Source organism: Podarcis tiliguerta (assembly GCF_965153285.1).
Source record: "Podarcis tiliguerta genome assembly, chromosome: 5".
In the NCBI taxonomy this organism is placed as follows: domain Eukaryota; kingdom Metazoa; phylum Chordata; class Lepidosauria; order Squamata; family Lacertidae; genus Podarcis; species Podarcis tiliguerta.
The window spans coordinates 2,311,797-2,331,697 of record NC_139538.1 but is presented as its reverse complement, the minus strand read 5'-3'; the positions used below and the strand labels follow the sequence as shown (position 1 = coordinate 2,331,697).

The window sequence follows — 19,901 nt, the reverse complement described above, 5'->3', positions numbered from 1 at the left end:
CATCCTGCCCTCCTTGTCTCCTTCTCACTGCCAGAAAGAAGGATCCAATGCAGTTGACCTCAGTCAGTGCGGCCTAGTGGTTAGAGTGTCAGGACTCAGCTATACAGCTGCACATGAAATGTTTTAAGTGCGTTTTAAGTGCATTCTACAAATATGGCACTAGATGGCGGTGATAAGCTTAAGACAAATTCAGTATATATTCAATTATACACACACACACACATTTTTGAAAAAAAGCATTTTTACAGTGTTTTTTTATACGTATCTAGATTCCATCTCAGATTAGGACCTGGGAGAGACCTGGGTTTGAATGCCCTTTTCAGCTCTAAGCTATTTATTCATTTCATAAAATTCATACCCCGCTTGATTGTAAGAACAAAACCGCAAAGTGGTTTACAAACCGATGGATCAATAAGAGAGCATCTCCGTAGCTCAGTTGATAAGAGCACAAGTTTCTTAACCCCAGGGTCCTGGGTTCGAGACCCAAGTTGGGCAAAAGATTCCTTCACTACAAGGGGCTGCACTAGAAGAGGACCCTCGTGGTCCCGTCCAACTCTACTACTTCTGTGATTTTGTGATTCTAAGAAAGATGTGCAGCAGTTTCAAACACACGCAAAGTAAAAATATGGAAACAGGTTAAAATTCACACCAACTTTCTAAGTCTACCTTGCAGGGTTGTTGTCGAGATTGAAGGAGGAAGTTGGGGGGGGGGGACCCGGTATGCCGCCTTGAGCTCCTTGGAGAAAAAGGTGGGACAGAAGCACAATAAGTAAATACGGAAATTGGACTACTGCAATGTGCTCAACGTGGGACTCCCTTTGAAGGTGACCCAGAAACTGCAATTCATCCAGAATGTGGCAGCCAGACTGGTGACTGGGAGCAGCCGCCGAGACCACATAACACCGGTCTTGAAAGACCTACTGGTACATTGGCTCCCAGTACGTTTCCGAGCACAATTCAAAGTGTTGGTGCTGACCTTGAAAGCCCTAAACGGCCTCTGCCCAGTATCCCTGAAGGAGCATCTCCACCCCCATCATTCTGCACGGTCACTGAGATCCAGTGCTGAGGGCCTTCTGGTGGTTCCCTCATTGCAAGAAGTGAGGTTACAGGGAACCAGGCAGAGGGCCTTTTCGGTGGTGGCACCCACCCTGGTGGAACGCCCTCCCACCAGATGTCAAAGAGAACAACAACTACCAGACTTTTAGAAGACATCTGAAGAGAAGCTTTTAATGTTTAATATACGATTGTATTTTAATATTCTGTTGGAAGCCGCCCAGAGTGGCTGGGGAAACCCAGCCAGATGAGCGGGGTATAAATAATAAATGATGATGACGATGATGATGCAGAAATTACTCCTGGCAACCTACAGGTCTTTTGCCCTCTCTTCTGGAGGGTTCAAGGTTGATGGAGGCTGACAGAAGCAGGTCCCTCTGAGTCACGTGAGACTGACACCTGGAAGCTAAGTCTGCCTAGGATGTAGCTTCAGGGATCTTGATTTTGAGGGGAGTGGTTTTCCCCCGATCAACGTGCCAGGCATCGTCTCTCAGAGAGGAGGCCATATATCCGAGAGGAATCAATAGCAGCAGAGAGCAAGAACTCAGGAAGCTTTCCCTGTTGCCAGAAGCAATTCATTCACGAAAACCTGACAGAGACGAACTTGCGACGCTGAGTCATGCTGAGTCAAAGAGCAGGAGTCCGGTCTAGCCAGGCATTGTCCGCTCCAGTTTTCACTAACCAGGTGCCTTCCAGACATTTCAAAGTGTAACTCACATCAGCCCGCTGCCAGCGCAGGCATTAACAACCCCAAACACCTCCAACCGGTGCAGTGTCCCCAGTGCCTCTCCGAGCTCAACTAGTTGTTGTTGCTGCTGCTGTTGTTTAGTTGTTTAGTCGTGTCTGCCTCTTCGTGACCCCCTGGACCAGAGCACGCCAGGCACTCCTGTCTTCCACTGCCTCTCACAGCTTGGTCAAACTCATGCTGGTAGCTTCGAGAACACTGTCCAACCATCTCGTCCTCTGTCGTCCCCTTCTCCTTGTGCCCTCCATCTTTCCCAACATCAGGGTCTTTTCCAGGGAGTCTTCTCTTCTCCTGAGGTGGCCAAAGTCTTGGAGCCTCAGCTTCAGGAGACATCACCTTGCCAACAAAGGTCCGTATAGTTAAAGCTATGGTTTCCCCAGTAGTGATGTATGGAAGTGAGAGCTGGACCATAAAGAAGGCTGATTGCCAAAGAATTGATGCTTTTGAGTTCTGGTGCTGGAGGAGACTCTTGAGAGTCCCATGGACTGCAAGAAGAACAAACCTCTCCATTTTTAAGGATATCAGCCCTGAGTGCTCACTGGAAGGACAGACCGTGAAGCTGAGGCTCCAAGACTTTGGCCACCTCCTGAGAAGAGAAGATTCCCTGGAAAAGACCCCGATGATGGGAAAGATGGAGGGCACAAGGAGAAGGGGACGACAGAGGACGAGATGGTGGGACAGTGTTCTCGAAGAGACCAGCATGAGTTTGAGCAAACTGCGGGAGGCAGTGGAAGACAGGAGTGCCTGGCGTGCTCTGGTCCAGGGGGTCACGAAGAGTCAGACACGACTAAACGACTAAACAACAACAATTTCCAATACACACACACTTTTCTCCACTCACACAGAACTGCAGGCCTGTTTGCAAGGCGCAAAACCTGGCCTCTTTCTCTGCAGGCTGCCCAGCAGCAGCTGAAACTGAGCAACTCACATCATTTATCCTTTCATTGATAAGTCAGCCCATCTCTCAAAAACTCCTTGCCAGAGTCCCAGACCTCTCCCTTTTGCCAGCAGCGATCGATAGTCATAAAGTTTCTGTCCGGGTGCCATCTGTTCTTTGGCTACAGGTTTTCAGTTTGGAAAAATCTAGATGCTTAGGAAGGAACAAGTGTTTGGGACGGGCAAGGAAGAGGACCGCTGAGGTGGGGGGGGGGGTCAGCCTGGAGACCCAGTGGATCTAAATGGGCGGAAGGGGTCCAGAAAGCCTCTAACAGCCCTATTCATTTTTTTATTTTAAAGAAAAGGAATAAGAGGACAAGGAATGGAATATATCACCAGGTTCCCCTCCATATCCGCACCAGCCACTGGGCAGCCGTCTGCTGCCATCTTCTGGACACATCGAGGTATTGAGACTTAAAGGAAAGGTCAACACAAAGACATTCAGCCAATTCACAAAAAAGCAGAGAGCTCAAGGCAGATGAGTCCTTTTCATTCACAGCAAACCTGCCCAGCGCTGCAGTGCTTTCAGGCGTGCAACCAGCAAGCACAGAGCTTGCATTCTGCAAGTCCTGGCCGAATAGTTCGAGTGTGAGTCCAGAATCACAGCAGGTTGGGATAGATGACCCCCAGGAGCCCTTGTCAGCCCTAGGACTCTCTGATTCTAAATGAGTTTGGTCGCTGTTGTTGCTGTTGTTCTTAAAAAGCCCTGCTAGTTAAAAGCTGGGAACCTTTCACGATGTATATAGAGAAACAATGCACTGAAAAGAACTCCCTTGCAGGATTTGATTAAGACACAATCAATTAATATAAACAGAAAATATAAATATGAAGGGGGAATCTTAAGAAAATGTTAATAAGGTGCAATCTTAATTGCTATATATAAGATATATAAAATTATAGGCAGAAGAAATGAATATGTGATAAACCAGAAAGGGAAGTTGGGGGAAGTTTATAGAAAATATAAAATGTAATTTGTGGGTTTTTAAAATTTAGTATTGAATATGTTAAACTTTGTTGGAAAACTTTAATAAAAACATTTTTTAAAAAAAGCCCTGCTAGTTATATGCAAAATTATGCATGCAATGCAAATAAACGACTCAAGCCTCATTCTCTTCTGTATTTCTGCAGCATAAATTATAATTATTAATAGCTAAGTATTTTTATACGTTTATATATATATATTGCTGTATGTATCTGTTTATGTGCTGGTTGCTTTAGGAACCCGGGAGTGCAGATGCATGTAAAATTAGTGTCTATAAATGCATATAACGCGTGCAAATGCTTCCTATTGCTACATGCCGCCCCAATCTCTAAGCGGTGAGAGACCCCGGGGTCTCTGGGCAATTACTGAGATTCCAGTTTCCTTGGAATGAAACTTGGTGGAAACTGTGGAGTCTTTAGGATATCTGGTTTTATATGCACATACGGTATGTAGAACTTGAGCATAATATGGGGGGGGGGGGGCAGCCTCACAGGACAAACACCCCAGCAGATCTTGCTCCCCCTTTTACAACCTTTTCTCTAATCCGGAAAGTCCCAAATTCTGCAACCGCTCCTCCATCCCCCTTAGAGGGTTTCCCTAGAGGGGAATCTGTGCAGATTAGCCCCTGGCCACCCTAGAGGCAGGTGAGCCCTGTGTTTGGGGCAGGCCAAAGTTATCTGTTTATTTCACAATTCTTTTAGGCCACTAATCATGAAAATACTCAAGTGGTGTAAAAAACCACTCAAATAAATACATTACATAAACAGCAGCATCTATGCTTTAGTGTGGCGACACCTAAACTGTGGAACTCCCTGCCTCTTGATATCAGGAAGGTGCCTTCAATGCACGCTTTCCCCTGTCTGCTAAAAACATTTTGGCTTAGACCAGAATTCCCAGGTATCTTGGAACACTGATGTGTTTTTAGTTCGTTTCTGGTTATTTTTTTAAAAAACATTAACATTTTTATTCCTCTGTTCTTTGAAGCTTTTCTAAAAATTGCAAGTGGTATATAAATTTTATAAAATAAACAAAATATAAGATTTTTTTTTTAAAAAAAAAACCAAACAAACCACCACCACCATCAACTGATTTTGGATGTGTTCAAAATGGCGATGGTGTAAAATGCATGTTTACAGCGATAGCTCTGTCGGTAGAGCATGAGGCTCTTAATTTCAGGGATGTGGGGTCAAGCCCCACGTTGGCCCAAAGATTCCTGTATCGCAGGGGGTTGGACTAATTATTTTTAAATAATTTTTTTCTTTATTCAAAATTATAACAATCCCAAAACATATCATTCTTGTCCCCCCCCATTTTTCCTCCCTCCCACACAAAACCCCCCCACCCCACTCCACCCCCCCGACTTCCCTCAGTTCCAGTCTTTGATTTCTCAAAAAATGCTGTTTTCTGCATGTTACAAAGTTGTATAGATCCTCAAACTATTTAGCTGATTGTTATCAATAAAAAGTTTGTGAATGTTTATTCAAAACCTGCCAAGGAGTCCAGTTCACTTTGTTGCATCTTCAAATACTTCGTAAAGGGTTCCCATTCATCCTTAAAGTCACAGTTATCCTTGTCCTGTAGATTATAGGTCAGTTTTGCCAGTTCTGCATAGTCCATCAATTTTTCTTGCCATGGTTCTTTAGTTGGGGTTTCTTCAGTCTTCCATCCTTGTGCTACCAGAACTCTCGCAGCCGTTGTCACATACATGAAGATGTTTTTCAACTTTTTTGGCAGGTCTTTCCCTACAATCCCCAACAAAAATGCCTCGGGTTTTTTAACAAATGGTAAATGGAACATTCGTTGTATATCATTTCCCATTTTTTAAAAATTACCTTACAATCCCACCACATATGATAAAATGTCCCCTCCTTTTCCTTACACTTCCAACATATATTTGATCTAGTTTTGTGCATTTTCCCTAACTGCACTGGTGTTGTGTACCATCTGTACATCATCTTCATGTCATTCTCCTTCAATAGGGAACAATCTGTAAATTTTAAGTCAGTTTCCATCATTTTTCCCAATCTTCCATCATAATGTTGGACTAAATGGCCCTCTGTCCTTCTACTGCTGCTTGCCTGGGCAGGCTGCCAACTTTGCCATAGGGAAGACCTGGAGTGCTCTTGTGCCTTGAAGCAAAGCCTATTGCTTAGGAATGGGCAGCTGAAGTTTGCTGCGACCTTTATCTTCAAAGGGTGCATGCTGCCTGTTTAGCCATAACAAACAAAGAAAGAAACATGCCATCAAAGTGCTCAGCTACTGGTCATGAAAATGAAAGTTGACAATCCTGTTCCTTTCCACTCGCAATGTGCCTGTGGCCTGTGAACTCTGCTACGACTGTCGGTTGCAAACACTCCCATCATTTGCATGCAATTCTCCCTTGAACCTTGGTAAGAACAGCAAATGTTCCATCTTCCTCGCTGGGCGGCGGGGAGAGGTTCATTCCTGGCATGACACCTTCACACACATTTACAAAGTTGTGGGCCGTGCGCACGGGGGGAAGCGCCCCGCTCTTTCTGCAAGCCATGGGCTGATGTGGCAACAGAAAGGTGCTTTGTGCATGCTCAGAGGCACTACTTCACACTTTCCAAGTTGAATTTCTGGCAAGCAGAGAAATAGGGCTTCGGCAAGGCAGGCGGGATATTTGGGCTGTTTTTATTTCCATTGTGCATTTTGTGTTTTTATACTGCTTTGTATGTCATGAATTACCTTAAAATTAATTAGTTCAATTTATATTCCACCCCACACCTGCAAATCTCATTACTGTAATTAATTAATAATTGCAAAAGCATATGCTTGCTTTGAAGATTTGCAGAAACCCCGTGCAAACACCCCCATTTTTATCTTCTTCAGCTCAGGGTGTTGCCTTTCTTCCACCCGGAGCTGCACCTTGCAAACCAAACAGGTGCAAACTGAAGCAGGGTTCCACCCTCTCCCAACCCAGGTGCCAATGAGGACTTCTTCCTCACCTGTGTGGCCTCGATAACAAAGGGAGCAGATCCAGCCCTCCTCCCCTGACACCTGCCTACGTGGGAACACCTTGGCCAGCCTCCCCGGCTCCCAGCAAGCCACTGTTTGCACTTCCTTATCAGGCTTCTCTGACCCGGCAGGGCAGTTTGGGCAGGTAACCTGCAGATCCGTGCAGAGAAGTTGCTGCTCACCTGACGCAGGTAAGGGCAGCCGGGGGGTCTCTTCTCCTTGCAGTTACTGTATAAAAGCTTCTCCTTTGGAAAGGTGAAGCTGTTGTGGTGCTGTCAACAGAAGAGGTGTGTGAATTTGTGTGTGGGAGAGAGAGATTGAGAGAGAAAGAAAGATTGCAATTCTATCGCATGATTTCTCTCCAAGGAGTCGCAGTCGGCATGCATTGTTCTCTTCCTCCCACGACAACCCTGTGAGGTAGGTTAGGCTGAGAATGAGGAGCTGTCCCAAGGTTACACCCAATGAGCTTCGTGGCTGAGCGGGAATTCGAACCCTGGTCTCCCACATCTTCGTCTGATACTCTCCTTCTTCTTCTTTGGCGATCCCTCGTAGCGGAGTAAGATTGTCTTCCATAAACACGGTTTTAACAATGAGTCTGTAAGTGACTGTGGAGGCCAATTCTGGATCCATACGTCCTTCTACAGTGGGGACATTGGTTTCTGGGCGAGAGTTGATCATGGTGAGGGTTTGCCAATGGTGCCTTCCTCTTAGCACGTTTCTCCCTTGCGTCCTGAGTTCGAGTGTCTTCAAAGCCCACGACACCTTTGGTAAAGGCTGTTCTCCAATTGGAGCACTCGCAGGCCAGTGTTTCCCAATTGTTGGTGTTTATACTACATTTTTTTTAAAGATTTGCCTTGAGACAGTCTTTAAACCTCTTTTGTTGACCACCAGCATTATGCTTTCCATTTTTAAGTTTGGAATAGAGGAGTTGCTTTGGAAGGCGATCATCAGGCATCCTCACAACATGACCAGTCCAATGAAGTTGATGTTGAAGAATCATTGCTTCAACACTGGCGATCTTTGCTTCTTCCAGGACACTGGTATTAGTTCGCCTGTCTTCCCAAGTCGTGTGTAGCCATTGCACCACACTGTCTCTGCACTGAGAGACGGTGTCTGTGTGTGTGTCTTCAGGGCACTGCAGATTTTGTTCCAAGTCTGAAACAGCTGCTTGCTGAGCCGGCCAGCACATTTGACACACTTGGCTTGGTCTGCTTCACAGGGTGGTTGTGAGAATATAATAGCGAAATACCCAAATATCACGCAGTGCCTTCTCTCTCTCCCCTCCCCATTTATTTACAACTCAATTATCTCATTTGAGCTTCACAACCAAACTGTCAGGTAGTTTAATCTGAGAGGAAGCAGATTAAGCAATGAAGTTACAAAAAGATTGTCTAGTGAGCTGTGTTGCTCCGTTAGGAAGAATTCAAAAGTCACAGCGGAGTCACAGCTTGCTTGGGATCAGCAAAAAATATCAGGCGAGCATTGGGGTTCCTTGAGGTTGGATATTAAAGGAAACAATATGGCTTTTTAACATGGCGTGTGGGAGGGAGGGCAGAAAAACCTGAGGATGGTGGAAAGCTCCAACACTTGCAGCCAACCTAAACGGGGTCCAGAGAGACTTAGATCGTGCAAAAAAAAAATTTCCAGGTTGGGCCTGGGAGAAAAAGCTGTCAACACAAGGATTTCCACCTGGGCAGTGGAAATTTCTTGCTTCTCCTGCATGTGGAGCGCTTGGAGGGAGACCAAGAGCAGATATGGGGTGTGGGGGAGTTGTTGCACAAGGCAAGAACTCTAAGATATCTGATAATTCAATGAAATACTTCTTCATGAAGTCGTAGAAGCGTAGTTGGAAGGGATGCCAAAGGTCATCTAGCCCAACCCCCTTTCAATGCAGGAACAAGTGCATAGTTAACCTGTGGAACTCCCTCCCACAGGAGGCAGCGATGACCACCACCCTGGATAGCTTTAAGGGAGGGCTTGACTAATTCAGGGAGGAGGAGAGGGCTGCCAATGGCCACGGTTGCAGTGATGCTTTTGAATACCAATTGCCGGAAGCCGCGGGAAGGGAGAGTTGCTCTTGTGTTCGAATCCTGCTTGCAGGTTTCCCACTGAGGCATCTGGCTGGCCATTGTCAGAACAGCATGCTGGACTAGATGGGCCAATGGCCTGACCTAATTCTCATTCTTGTCCTTACATTTTTTGGATGCAAAATGGCGGAGGGGGGAAAATCCCAGTGTATATCTCAAGCTACGATTCTGGAACTGGTGAGACGGGGACGCAAGCCATGCTATCCAAATTGCCTCCTCTTCTCTTCTGAGCTCTGCTCCCTTCCACCGGCTGGCCGGCCGCTGGCCTCCTGCAGAGCTCAGCCTTGCCAAACTCTGGGACATTGAATATTAGCTAATGGCAGTGAGGCGACTCTCCCTCCCGAGGCAATATTGCTAAGTGTTTCCCCTCCGGGGTCCCAGCCAGTGCCAGGAGGAGCCTGCAGGCAGAGGTCACTCTGACTTTGCAGCAAGAGCCCACAGAAGGATGCCAGGGAGACGCTGAGACGCTTTGCAAGGGAAGGGGGGTTGTTGGCTGAAGGTGAACTCCGTCAGGATGCGGAGAATGGCAGGCAGGGTTGGCTGGGGGGGTCTGATGCGGAGCGATGGAGGGGCCCAAATAAATGGCATGAAGCCGGCCAGGCTTCATCATGTGCCTCACAGAGGTGTTGCTCAAGGCCTGCTTGCTCTAAGGAGTGGCCTCAGGCCCAGGATGTGAATCTGCGAAATGGGTATAATGCAGCCGGAAGGGGCCGGAGTTGAGGCTGGGCACCAGAACACGCTTTTGATACCAGGACTCTGCTAGGGGGAGGAAAACAATAGGAAAGGTGACAGTGCCTCTGAGCATGCGCGGTGTACCTTGCCAGGTGAGCAGAGAGGGCTCAGTTGAACAGAAGAGGTCCAGGATGGAAGCTCATTCTGTGATCCTGCTCAGGGGTGGGTCATTTACACAATGGAAAATATTTGCTGGGGCTGTTAAATAAATAGATGCACGAATTGTCTTGGACATGTGTCTCCACGTGATTTGCAAACATACCATAAAAAAGAGCTAAAACAGTTTTGAAAACAGGGCAAACAACAACCACTAGAGGAGGTGACCAGTTGGAAAAGCTTTTTTTCGGGGGAAATGTATTCAAATTCTTTCTAGAAAGCGCAGAAAAGAAAGTCCTTTTTCATGCAATGCAGGAGGCAGGGTGGCCATGAACCTAGATTTTTTTAAAAAGAGCCTTAGACAAATTCATGGAGGAGGAGGACTGTGGAGAGTGTATTAACTTATGGTCTCTGTGTGTGGTTTGGGAGCTGCACGGCCAGGGAAAAAAACAATGCTCTCCAGGGTTGTAAAGACTGCAGAGAGAATAATTGGGTGCACTCTTCCCACCTTGGATCAAATCTATGCTTCCAGGTGCCATAAGAAAGCTGCAGAGATAGCGCAGGATAGTGTGCACCCCGGAAATGATCTCTTTCAGCTTCTGCCTTCTGGAAGAAGGTGCAGGGTTATAAAGACTAGGACTAGCCATCTGAGAAACAGTTTCTATCCAAATGCGATTTTGGTTTTAAATGCAGTATAAGGTAGTCTCTGTGGGAGTATATTGTATTCAGTTATGGGGTATCAGAGTTTTTAGGGGGTTAACCAGGCTGGGATAGCAGGCTTGTGGGTTTTTGAATGTCTGGTGTAGATTTTTTCAGTTTCGTTGAACAATGACAATAAAGATTATCGTGTCGTATCGAGACCTTTGAAGGCTACTAGCCAGGATGCTCCTGAATGTCAGCGGCTGGAAGACACAGAAGGGGAAAGTGTTTCTCCTGCGCGCATATCCTTCTTGTGGGTTTCCTAACAGAGGCATCAGCCCCTGTGAGAACAGGACACTAGACTAGATGGGCTACTTGCCTGATCCAGCAAACTCTCCTTATGCCTTTATGGTGCCTGTTGTATCTCAACGTAGACCCTGTTCCCCTAAACTAGGTTTCCTGCTTGGCAGGGGGTTGGACTCGATGACCCTTGTGGTCTCTTCCAACTCTATGATTCTATGATTCTATGATTCTAAACAGGGGAGGCCACACTGAGAGCCTTGCTCCGACTTCGGGTAGAGCAAGTTTCTGATTTGGGAAACTTTCCAGCAGAATGCAATGACCTACAGGGTATTTAGGTGGTTTCTCAGGTTACCTGGTCCTCAGCCATACAGGGCCTTATATCCTAGTACCAATACCTTGGAACTGAACTCGCCTGAGAAGAGCTTGTCATGACCGTGGACACCTGAAACACTAAGTTTGCCTTGGCTCTCCCCAAACAGCAAAGCCTTGTTTACCCAGGAAGGCGATCGCTGAGTCAATTCTGAGGTCCACACCCCTGATAGCTATTTCAGGCCACTGTTTGTTAGCAGAGAATGGTCAGCCCCACCCATCTATGGGTGCCTAGCTCTGTTCTCAGGTATGGTCAGTGGCAGGATGGGAGACCTCGTGATTGCATGAAGTCACCTTACTCTTAGCCAGTCCATTGACCGTGGAGAAGAGGAGGTTAAGGGGTGATATGATAGCCATGTTCAAATATATAAAAGGATGTCACATAGAGGAGGGAGAGAGGTTGTTTTCTGCTGCGCCAGAGTAGCGGACACGGAGCAATGGATCCAAACTACAAGAAAGAAGATTCCACCTAAACATTAGGAAGAACTTCCTGACAGTAAGAGCTGTTCGACAGTGGAATTTGCTGCCAAGGAGTGTGGTGGAGTCTCCTTCTTTGGAGGTCTTTAAGCAGAGGCTTGACAACCATATGTCAGGAGTGCTCTGATGGTGTTTCCTGCTTGGCAGGGGGTTGGACTCGATGGCCCTTGTGGTCTCTTCCAACTCTAGGATTCTATGATTCTATGACCCATCTAACCCAATACTGCAAGCTCTGGCTGACAGAAGTTCAGGGGTCCCCAGCAGAGAAAGGTCATTCGCAACCTGTAGTGCCTGCGAGACTTTTAAGTGGAGATGCTGGGGATTTGAACCTTCTGGATGAAAAGTAGATGGATCTCTGGGAAACGGCCTGGACCGACTGGCTAAACCAGGTGAGGGGAGTCGATGGGTCTTAAACCATCGGAGAATTAGGGACTTCCTTTGCATTCAAAGACAGACTGTGGAGTATTGAGCAGATGAGACCAAGAGCAGGTCCAATGGCCAAGCAGTTGGTTTCTGCATGTTCTGTGGTGGAAAATGAGGGGTAGATGGGGCTTTTCCACCTGGGAAGGGATCCCATCTAGGAGCAGAAAACCTCTGCTGCCTTGCTGCTACACCCATTTGTGAGTGTAGACTTCAGGATTAAACCCCAAGGAACAATCCATGCTGAAGTATAGGTGGGCTCCCACGAGACAAGACGCAGCGATAACAACAAGAACCTTCATTGAACTGCATAACTGGGAAGTGGGGCAAAACAACTCGTACCTACGGGACCGCCTCTCCTGGTATGTCCCACGGAGGACCTTACGGTCTTCAAACAAAAACATCTTGGAGGTCCCGGGCCACAGGGAGGTTAGGCTGGCCTCAACCAGAGCCAGGGCTTTTTCGGCCATGGCCCCGATCTGGTGGAACGCTCTGTCCCAAGAGACTAGGGCCCTGCGGGACTTGACATCTTTCCGCAGGGCATGCAAGACGGAGCTGTTCCACCAGGCCTTTGGTCAGGGCACAGCCTGACCCCTTCCTTTGGCAATCCTCACAGAACTCTAGCCCAATGGTTGCCATTAATCTGATTTGAATTGATTTTATAATGAAATGATTTTAGAATGTTGTATCATTTTACTGTTATTAGCTGCTCTGAGCCCGGCTTTGGCTGGGAGGGCGGGATATAAACAAATTATTATTATTATTATTATTATTATTATTATTATTATTATTATTATCCCTCCTGGAAGCCTGGGCCACTCCCACTCCCAACGTGATTAGCTGTCTAAACTTCCAAGTCGCGAATCCCGACTCAGAGTTGAAGGGCCAATGGCAGAGGCCCAAATCCCAAAATGTTCTGTGATTGGACATCATGAGGAATGGCTTATGAGGAATGGCTAAGGGAGCTGGGCAGGTTTAGCCTGGAGAAGAGGAGGTTAAGGGGTGATATGATAGCCATGTTCAAATATATAAAAGGATGTCACATAGAGGAGGGAGAAAGGTTGTTTTCTGCTGCTCCAGAGAAGCGGACACGGAGCAATGGATCCAAACTACAAGAAAGAAGATTCCACCTAAACATTAGGAAGAACTTCCTGACAGTAAGAGCTGTTCGACAGTGGAATTTGCTGCCAAGGAGTGTGGTGGAGTCTCCTTCTTTGGAGGTCTTTAAGCAGAGGCTTGACAACCCTATGTCAGGAGTGCTCTGATGGTGTTTCCTGCTTGGCAGGGGGTTGGACTCGATGGCCCTTGTGGTCTCTTCCAACTCTATGATTCTATGATTCTATGATCATGTATCGAATCAGAACACAGGAGCTCAGATTGCTTAGTCCAGACTCAAGCTCAGCCAAACCCAGACCATTGGATACATAACACATGCCTGCTTCCTTGCGGAACATCTTCAGGAGAAGAAAGGACTAAGGAGTAGATCCTACACAAATCCCTTGCTCTGCTTTCCTTTGGATCACATCAGCCAGGCAGAGGGGGGGGGGGCGGATCTTGTCATCTGGGTAGCCCAGGACCTCCACACACACTGCCCAGGATTGCACCCTGTGGAGGTCACTTGGGTGCTGCTAACACAGCGGTTTGACTTCACCCTCGGAGGAGCACTCCATTTTTATCTTGAGACAGACAGAGGCCAACAGCCACGGTAGCCAATTAAGTGCTTGATCACATAAAGAAAGTGGCTGAGATGAACTAGCTGTGGCTTTCTGCCAGCTGCAACAACTCTGCTTGAAAGAGTCCTCTGTTAGAAGGTTTGTCTTTTCCAAATTCAGATTAATGATAAGGAGCTGTTGGAAGGCAGAGCAGGGGAGGGGCCTTGGCCGTGAGCACCTGCACAAAAGACTCAGCAGGTAAACAGCTCACCTGGTGGCAGAGGGAAGCAATGACTTTAGCCTTTGCATTGGGTGTCTTGTATTTAATCAATTTGCTGCTATTTTCTGCGCTGTTTTTTATATCTCACCTTGAGACAAGCAGGCGTAAAGTGTACAAGGGCCAGCAAACTTTTTCGGCAGGGGGCCGGTCCACTGTCCCTCAGACCTTGTGGGGGGCCGGACTATATTTTAAAGGGGGGGGGGAATGAACGAATTCCTATGCCCCACAGAGATGCATTTTAAATTAAAGCACACATTCTACTCATGTAAAAACACGCTGATTCCTGGACTGTCTGTGGGCTGGATTGAGAAGGCGATTGGGTCGGATCCAGGGCCTTAGTTTGCCTACTCATGGTGTAAAGATTTCCAAGAGCTTCAATCCTCCAATAACATTAAAAAATCATTTTTAAAAAGCCCAATAAACATTGAGAGGGCACCAGCCTTGAAATATACTCGGAGTCGAGAATGGATTTCATGCTCTTTATTCAGCTCATAGTGGTGAGGAGGAATGGAAGTTCCCCCAGAATGTCTGCTTTATATACACTATTTACACAATGGGCCCCACGTGATTGGCTAATTCCGGGATTCACCTGTAAGCCAATCAGGTTGCGGATTCACTTCCACCTGGAGCTGGATTGGGTGGCTCCTGCAGACCAATCAGACTGCTGCATTCTGGATCCTATTGTTCTAGGACCAATCAGACTGCTGCATTCTGAATCCTATTGTTCTAGGACCAATCAAACTGCTGCATTCTGAATCCTATTGTTCTAGGGCCAATCAGACTGCTGCATTCTGGATCCTATTGTTCTAGGGCCAATCAGACTGCTGCATTCTGAATCCTATTGTTCTAGGACCAATCAGACTGCTGCATTCTGAATCCTATTGTTCTAGGGCCAATCAAACTGCTGCATTCTGAATCCTATTGTTCTAGGGCCAATCAGACTGCTGCATTCTGGATCCTATTGTTCTAGGACCAATCAGACTGCTGCATTCTGGATCCTATTGTTCTAGGGCCAATCAGACTGCTGCATTCTGGATCCTATTGTTCTAGGCCAATCAGACTGCTGCATTCTGGATCCTATTGTTCTAGGGCCAATCAGACTGCTGCATTCTGGATCCTATTGTTCTAGGACCAATCAGACTGCTGCATTCTGGATCCTCTTGTTCTAGGGCCAATCAGACTGCTGTATTCTGACTCCTATTGTTCTAAGGCCAATCAGACTGCTGCATTTTGAATCCTATTGTTCTAGGACCAATCAGACTGCTGCATTCTGGATCCTATTGTTCTAGGGCCAATCAGACTGCTGCATTTTGGATCCTATTGTTCTAGGGCCAATCAGACTGCTGCATTCTGAATCCTATTGTTCTAGGGCCAATCAGACTGCTGTATTCTGACTCCTATGGTTCTAGGGCCAATCAGACTGCTGCATTATGGATCCTATTGTTCTAGGGCCAATCAGACTGCTGCATTTTGGATCCTATTGTTCTAGGGCCAATCAGACTGCTGCATTCTGAATCCTATTGTTCTAGGGCCAATCAGACTGCTGCATTCTGAATCCTATTGTTCTAGGGCCAATCAGACTGCTGTATTCTGACTCCTATTGTTCTAGGGCCAATCAGACTGCTGCATTATGGATCCTATTGTTCTAGGGCCAATCAGACTGCTGCATTTTGGATCCTATTGTTCTAGGGCCAATCAGACTGCTGCATTCTGAATCCTATTGTTCTAGGGCCAATCAGACTGCTGCATTCTGAATCCTATTGTTCTAGGGCCAATCAGACTGCTGCATTCTGAATCCTATTGTTCTAGGACCAATCAGACTGCTGCATTGTGGATCCTATTCAACTCAGTACATAACAAGCCCGTTCATTAAAAGCGGTCAGTTTCCCAAAGCCTCTTGGCATAAGTGCAAGAATGAGGCAGCCAATCTCATATCTCTAGGAAGGGAGTTCCACAGTTCCACCCGTGTCCCCACCCAGCATGCCTGTGGGGGGGGGGGGTGGAGAGAAGGGCGTCCCCCCCCCCACAAGGATTTCACAGCCCTGGGCAGGTATGTATGAGGGAACCTGGTCCTCCTGCTGGACCTGAGTGGCATCTGTTAGAGGTGCAGGTGGACAAAGGGCAAGCTGCTGTGTTAACCCTTTGGGTGCCTCTGCTTGCTTCGAAGGCGGCTGGAATGTCAGGCAGTGGAAACTACCAAGAATTCAAAACAGTGGAGATGCAACAGGATCTGGAAGAGAAGAGCAAGGGAAATCCCGGTGCTGGAACCGCGCAGGAACCGGATTCAGGATTCTTCCCGCCGTCTGCTCCCAAGACCATGCTCTACCCGCGCCCTCACGCCGACCCCTACGATTCAAGGAAATACTTTGCCACAAGGGTGAGTCGACCCTTTTTATTTCCGGGAGAGGTTGCGGGTCCTGCAAGAAAAGGCACGGAATGGAATTGTCGAATGGGAAGAGACCCCGGGGGTCATCTATTCCAACCCTCTGCAATGCAGGAAAGAGTCCTCCGTTTCAGAGGTGGGCCTCTTTCCCTCGTGCATGGTCTCCTTTTTTTTTGCAGGGGGGCAGGTGGGTTGCGTGGCGAGTTCCCGCCTCCCCCCTCGGAAATAAAGACACGAGACATCAGAATTTTAGGTTAATGGGTCAAATTAGGCCACAACTTTATTGATTACAGAAATTGAGTGGTATTGGCTTAGGCATTGGTCCTATCAACTAACCGGCTTCAGCCTGCTTGCTTGAAGACTGGCAAGGGTTAACCACCAGTAGGGGGAGTCCTGCTGATGCACATCAACTAGGAGCTCCCCCGGGGTCACCGCTCGGGGGCGTGCCGTAGGCCCACACCTCCATAGGCTTAGGACAAGGCCACGCCCTCCGGAATCCTTTACCGGACTACCCTTCGATTTGGGGGGAAGGTGATGGCGCTCCCCCCCCCCTTTTCATCTGCATAACAATACCCCTACCAATGCCTAACCGCCAATGCCAAGGAAGTTGTAACGGTTGCTACGAGGTAGGCGAAAAACCAAGTGGCTGGTGCCAATTTGCCAAGTGGAAAAATCCCCCCCCCCTTTTTTAAATAATATTTTATTAAGATTTTTCATAACATCACAAAAAGAAAAAAGAAAAATACAAAAATAAAAAATGATTAAAAACAGTTCAATCTTTCATAACATATCATACATTTGCTTGTTTCCTGGACCTATCCACACCTCCCCTCTTTGTATTCCAGTTCAATCTATTTATTCAGCAAATCCTTTCCCTCTTTACCTTTATCCTTATCTTGATCTTAATATATTATAGCTTTAAATTTTCACCTGTTAACATTCCATTTTTGCATATTCCTTTATAACATTGTTACTAAAAACCCCTTAACCTCAATCCAACATCATTCTAACATTCATTAATTTTGCAATATTTCTGTAAATAGTCTTTAAATTTCTCCCAATCTTCTTCCACCAACTCTTCTCCCTGGTCTCGGATTCTGCCGGTCATTTCCGCCAATTCCATATAGTCCATCACCCAAGTGGAAAAATTCCTACCAGGCCCCTTAATGGCGACCAACCAAAGTCCATAGCAAGGTCAGAGAGCCTAACCTAACGGGTGGGAGGGGTGGGAAAACCCGATCAGCTGGAGCATGGAAAGAGGGAGACCTTTGGCCGTGCCAGCCCTAAATAGGACGGACCACGCCTCCTGGACCAGCTGATTGGCTGGCCGGGGGATGACACGTCCGAGGATTCCCCAAGTATTCCGGGGGCTGTGAGCCAGCCCCCGCATGCATGGGGAGGGGCATGAAGCCCGCGACCCACCTCCTCTCCAGCTCGGAAGTGGCTTTAACAATCTACCCATGATCCACTGTGTGTAGAATTTTGAAGCCAGGGCAGAGGCCTGAGATCTTTGCTATGCAGGGTTGGAGGGACGCGGGTGGCGCTGTGAGTTAAACCACAGAGCCCAGGGCTTGCTGATCAGAAAGTCGGCAGTTCGAATCCCCGCGACAGGATGAGCTCCCGTTGCTCGATCCCTGCTCCTGCCCACCTAGCAGTTCGAAAGCACATCAAAGTGCAAGTAGATAAATAGGTACCGCTCTGGCGGGAAGGTAAACAGTGTTTCCGTGCACTGCTCTGGTTTGCCAGAAGCGGCTTAGTCATGCTGGCCACATGATCTGGAAGCTGTACGCCGGCTCCCTCGGCCAGTAAAGCGAGATGAGCGCCACAACCCCAGAGTCGGCCACGACTGGACCTAACGGTCAGGGGTCCCTTTACCTTTTAAGACAGGGGTGAGGAATATTTTTTCAGCCAGGAAGATCGGAAGCTGCCTTATAGTGAGTCAGCGTGGACTATACTGAGCTGTTTTGTTTTTTAACTTGCAATGGTTGTCACCCACCCTGGGACCTGCCCTCAGTTGGAGTTTCTGGTTAATGCTCAACGCTTCTTCAATGGTTACGACGGTGCACAAAGACCAGGCAATGCCTGCTATTTCCCTGCGCATGATTTCCCTCTGTTCCTTCTCTCCTGTGATCTCCTCTCTCGTTTTGTTCTTCAGCCTGGAGCCTTTGACCAAGCCATGGATGACCTCAGGGCCCATGTGACAGCGAACATGGGGGAAACGGCCCACAGCTTCTGGCTTCTGGCTGAGTAAGTCTCCCTTCCTTATTTATTTATATTTATTCGAAGCATCTTTGTCCCGTTTTTCAGCTGAAAAAGCTTCCAGAGTGGCTTCTGTGCAATCAAAACATGACAGTCTCTGCCCGCAAGCTCGCAATCTAAAGCAGGGGTCGGCAAACTAAGGTCCGTGGGCCGGATCTGGCCCAATTGCCTTCAGGATCTGGCCTGTGGATCAGTGTGGGGAATGGGGTTCTGTTCTTTTCCCCCCTCTTTTTTTCCCAGCCGCCATTTTTTCCCAACACTGCCATTTCCCCCCCTCCCTCTCACGCGCTGCAGCGGTGCCTCCTCCCTTAATAATAGTAATAATAATAATAATAATAATAATAATAATAATAATAATAATAATTTATTTGTACCCCACTCATCTGGCTGGGTTTCCCCAGCTACTCTGGGCGGCTTCCAACAAAGATTAAAAATACATTAAAATGTCCTACTTGATGTGTGAGCAAAGGCGGGCGCCAGTCACGGCCAATCGCCTGCAAAGCTGTGTGAGGCCCTGGCCAATGGGTGGGTGGCGGCTGCGCAGCGGCTCAACGAATGAAAAGCTGTACCGGAGCCCACCTCATGAAGCAATGTGAGTACGGGCAGATCCCGGTACTCTGCCCCCTTACAAGGTCTGAAGGACAGTGGACAGCCCCCCTGCTCAAAAGGTTTGCCGGCCCCTGATCTAAAGGGACACAACACACAAGGGGAAAGGGATGGGGAGGGAAGAGGAAGGTAGCAGGTAGAAATTGATTAGACAGCCTGATTAGACAGCGCTCTGACATTTCCCCACTCCGATCCTGTTAACAAGGCAAAGTCTGCCTCCTTCTGAATTTGAGCAATTTTATCTGCAAAGAACTTTGCAAAATAGTTGCAGGAGATCTTGGGATCTTTACCAGACCCCAGTGGCAAAGGTGGTTCTGTTAAATTGCGAACCACCTGAAAGAGTCTCCTGCTGCTGTTTTCTGCAGGTACAAAAGAGGCGGTGAAGAAAGTCTTCTTTGCCGTCGCTATCGCCACTTGGTAGGCTCGACATTGAGCTCTAACCTGTGTCCGGTCATATTCAGAGTGAGTTCTCTGCCACCGACGCTCTAGCCGTCTCAGCGATTGTTTCATCGCCCTCAGCTCCGAAGAAAACCACGGGGCTGTCCAGGCTCCATGCAATCGGAGATGGCGCTTCGGAGCCAGACAGTCAATAGCCCTGGTTAACTCCGCATTCCAGCGGGCCACCAGGGAATCAGCTGAAAGGCCATCAACATGGGTTAAAACATCCCCTACCACTCTCTGGAAACCATTTGGATCCATTAAGTGGCGGGGGCGGACCATCCGAATTGGTCCCTCCTCCCTGCAGAGGGGAAGGGTCGCGGAGAAGTCCAGTTGCACCAGGAAGTGATCTGACCATGGCACTTCTTTGGTTTCGCTTTTACTTAGTGTCAGATCACCAACATCCATAGAGGTAAACACCAGGTCCAAGGCATGTCCGCGACTATGAGTTGGGCCAAACCTATT

The 19,901-nt window shown here is 47.6% G+C and overlaps 1 protein-coding gene and 1 long non-coding RNA gene across 3 annotated transcripts in view; both read left to right on the top strand.

Moving 5' to 3' along the window:
- Positions 1-6,759: 6,759 nt before the first annotated feature.
- Positions 6,760-19,901, top strand: part of TPRG1 (tumor protein p63 regulated 1) — a 62,138-nt gene continuing 48,996 nt past the window's right edge. The window contains exons 1-3 of one of the 2 annotated variants that reach the window (XM_083442429.1): positions 6,760-6,886; positions 15,918-16,127; positions 18,289-18,380. In XM_083442429.1, the coding sequence (XP_083298555.1) occupies positions 15,927-16,127; positions 18,289-18,380 (293 nt within the window). In that variant the 5' untranslated portion in view covers positions 6,760-6,886; positions 15,918-15,926. Of the gene's footprint in view, positions 6,887-15,860; positions 16,128-18,288; positions 18,381-19,901 lie in introns of both variants that reach the window. The other variant, XM_083442430.1, reaches the window with a different exon arrangement.
- The window catches only part of LOC310678558, a 59,111-nt gene continuing 48,996 nt past the window's right edge, over positions 9,787-19,901 (top strand). Inside the window, exon 1 of the long non-coding RNA XR_014511850.1 lies at positions 9,787-10,142. This is a non-coding gene — a long non-coding RNA (uncharacterized lncRNA). The remainder of the gene's footprint in view (positions 10,143-19,901) is intronic.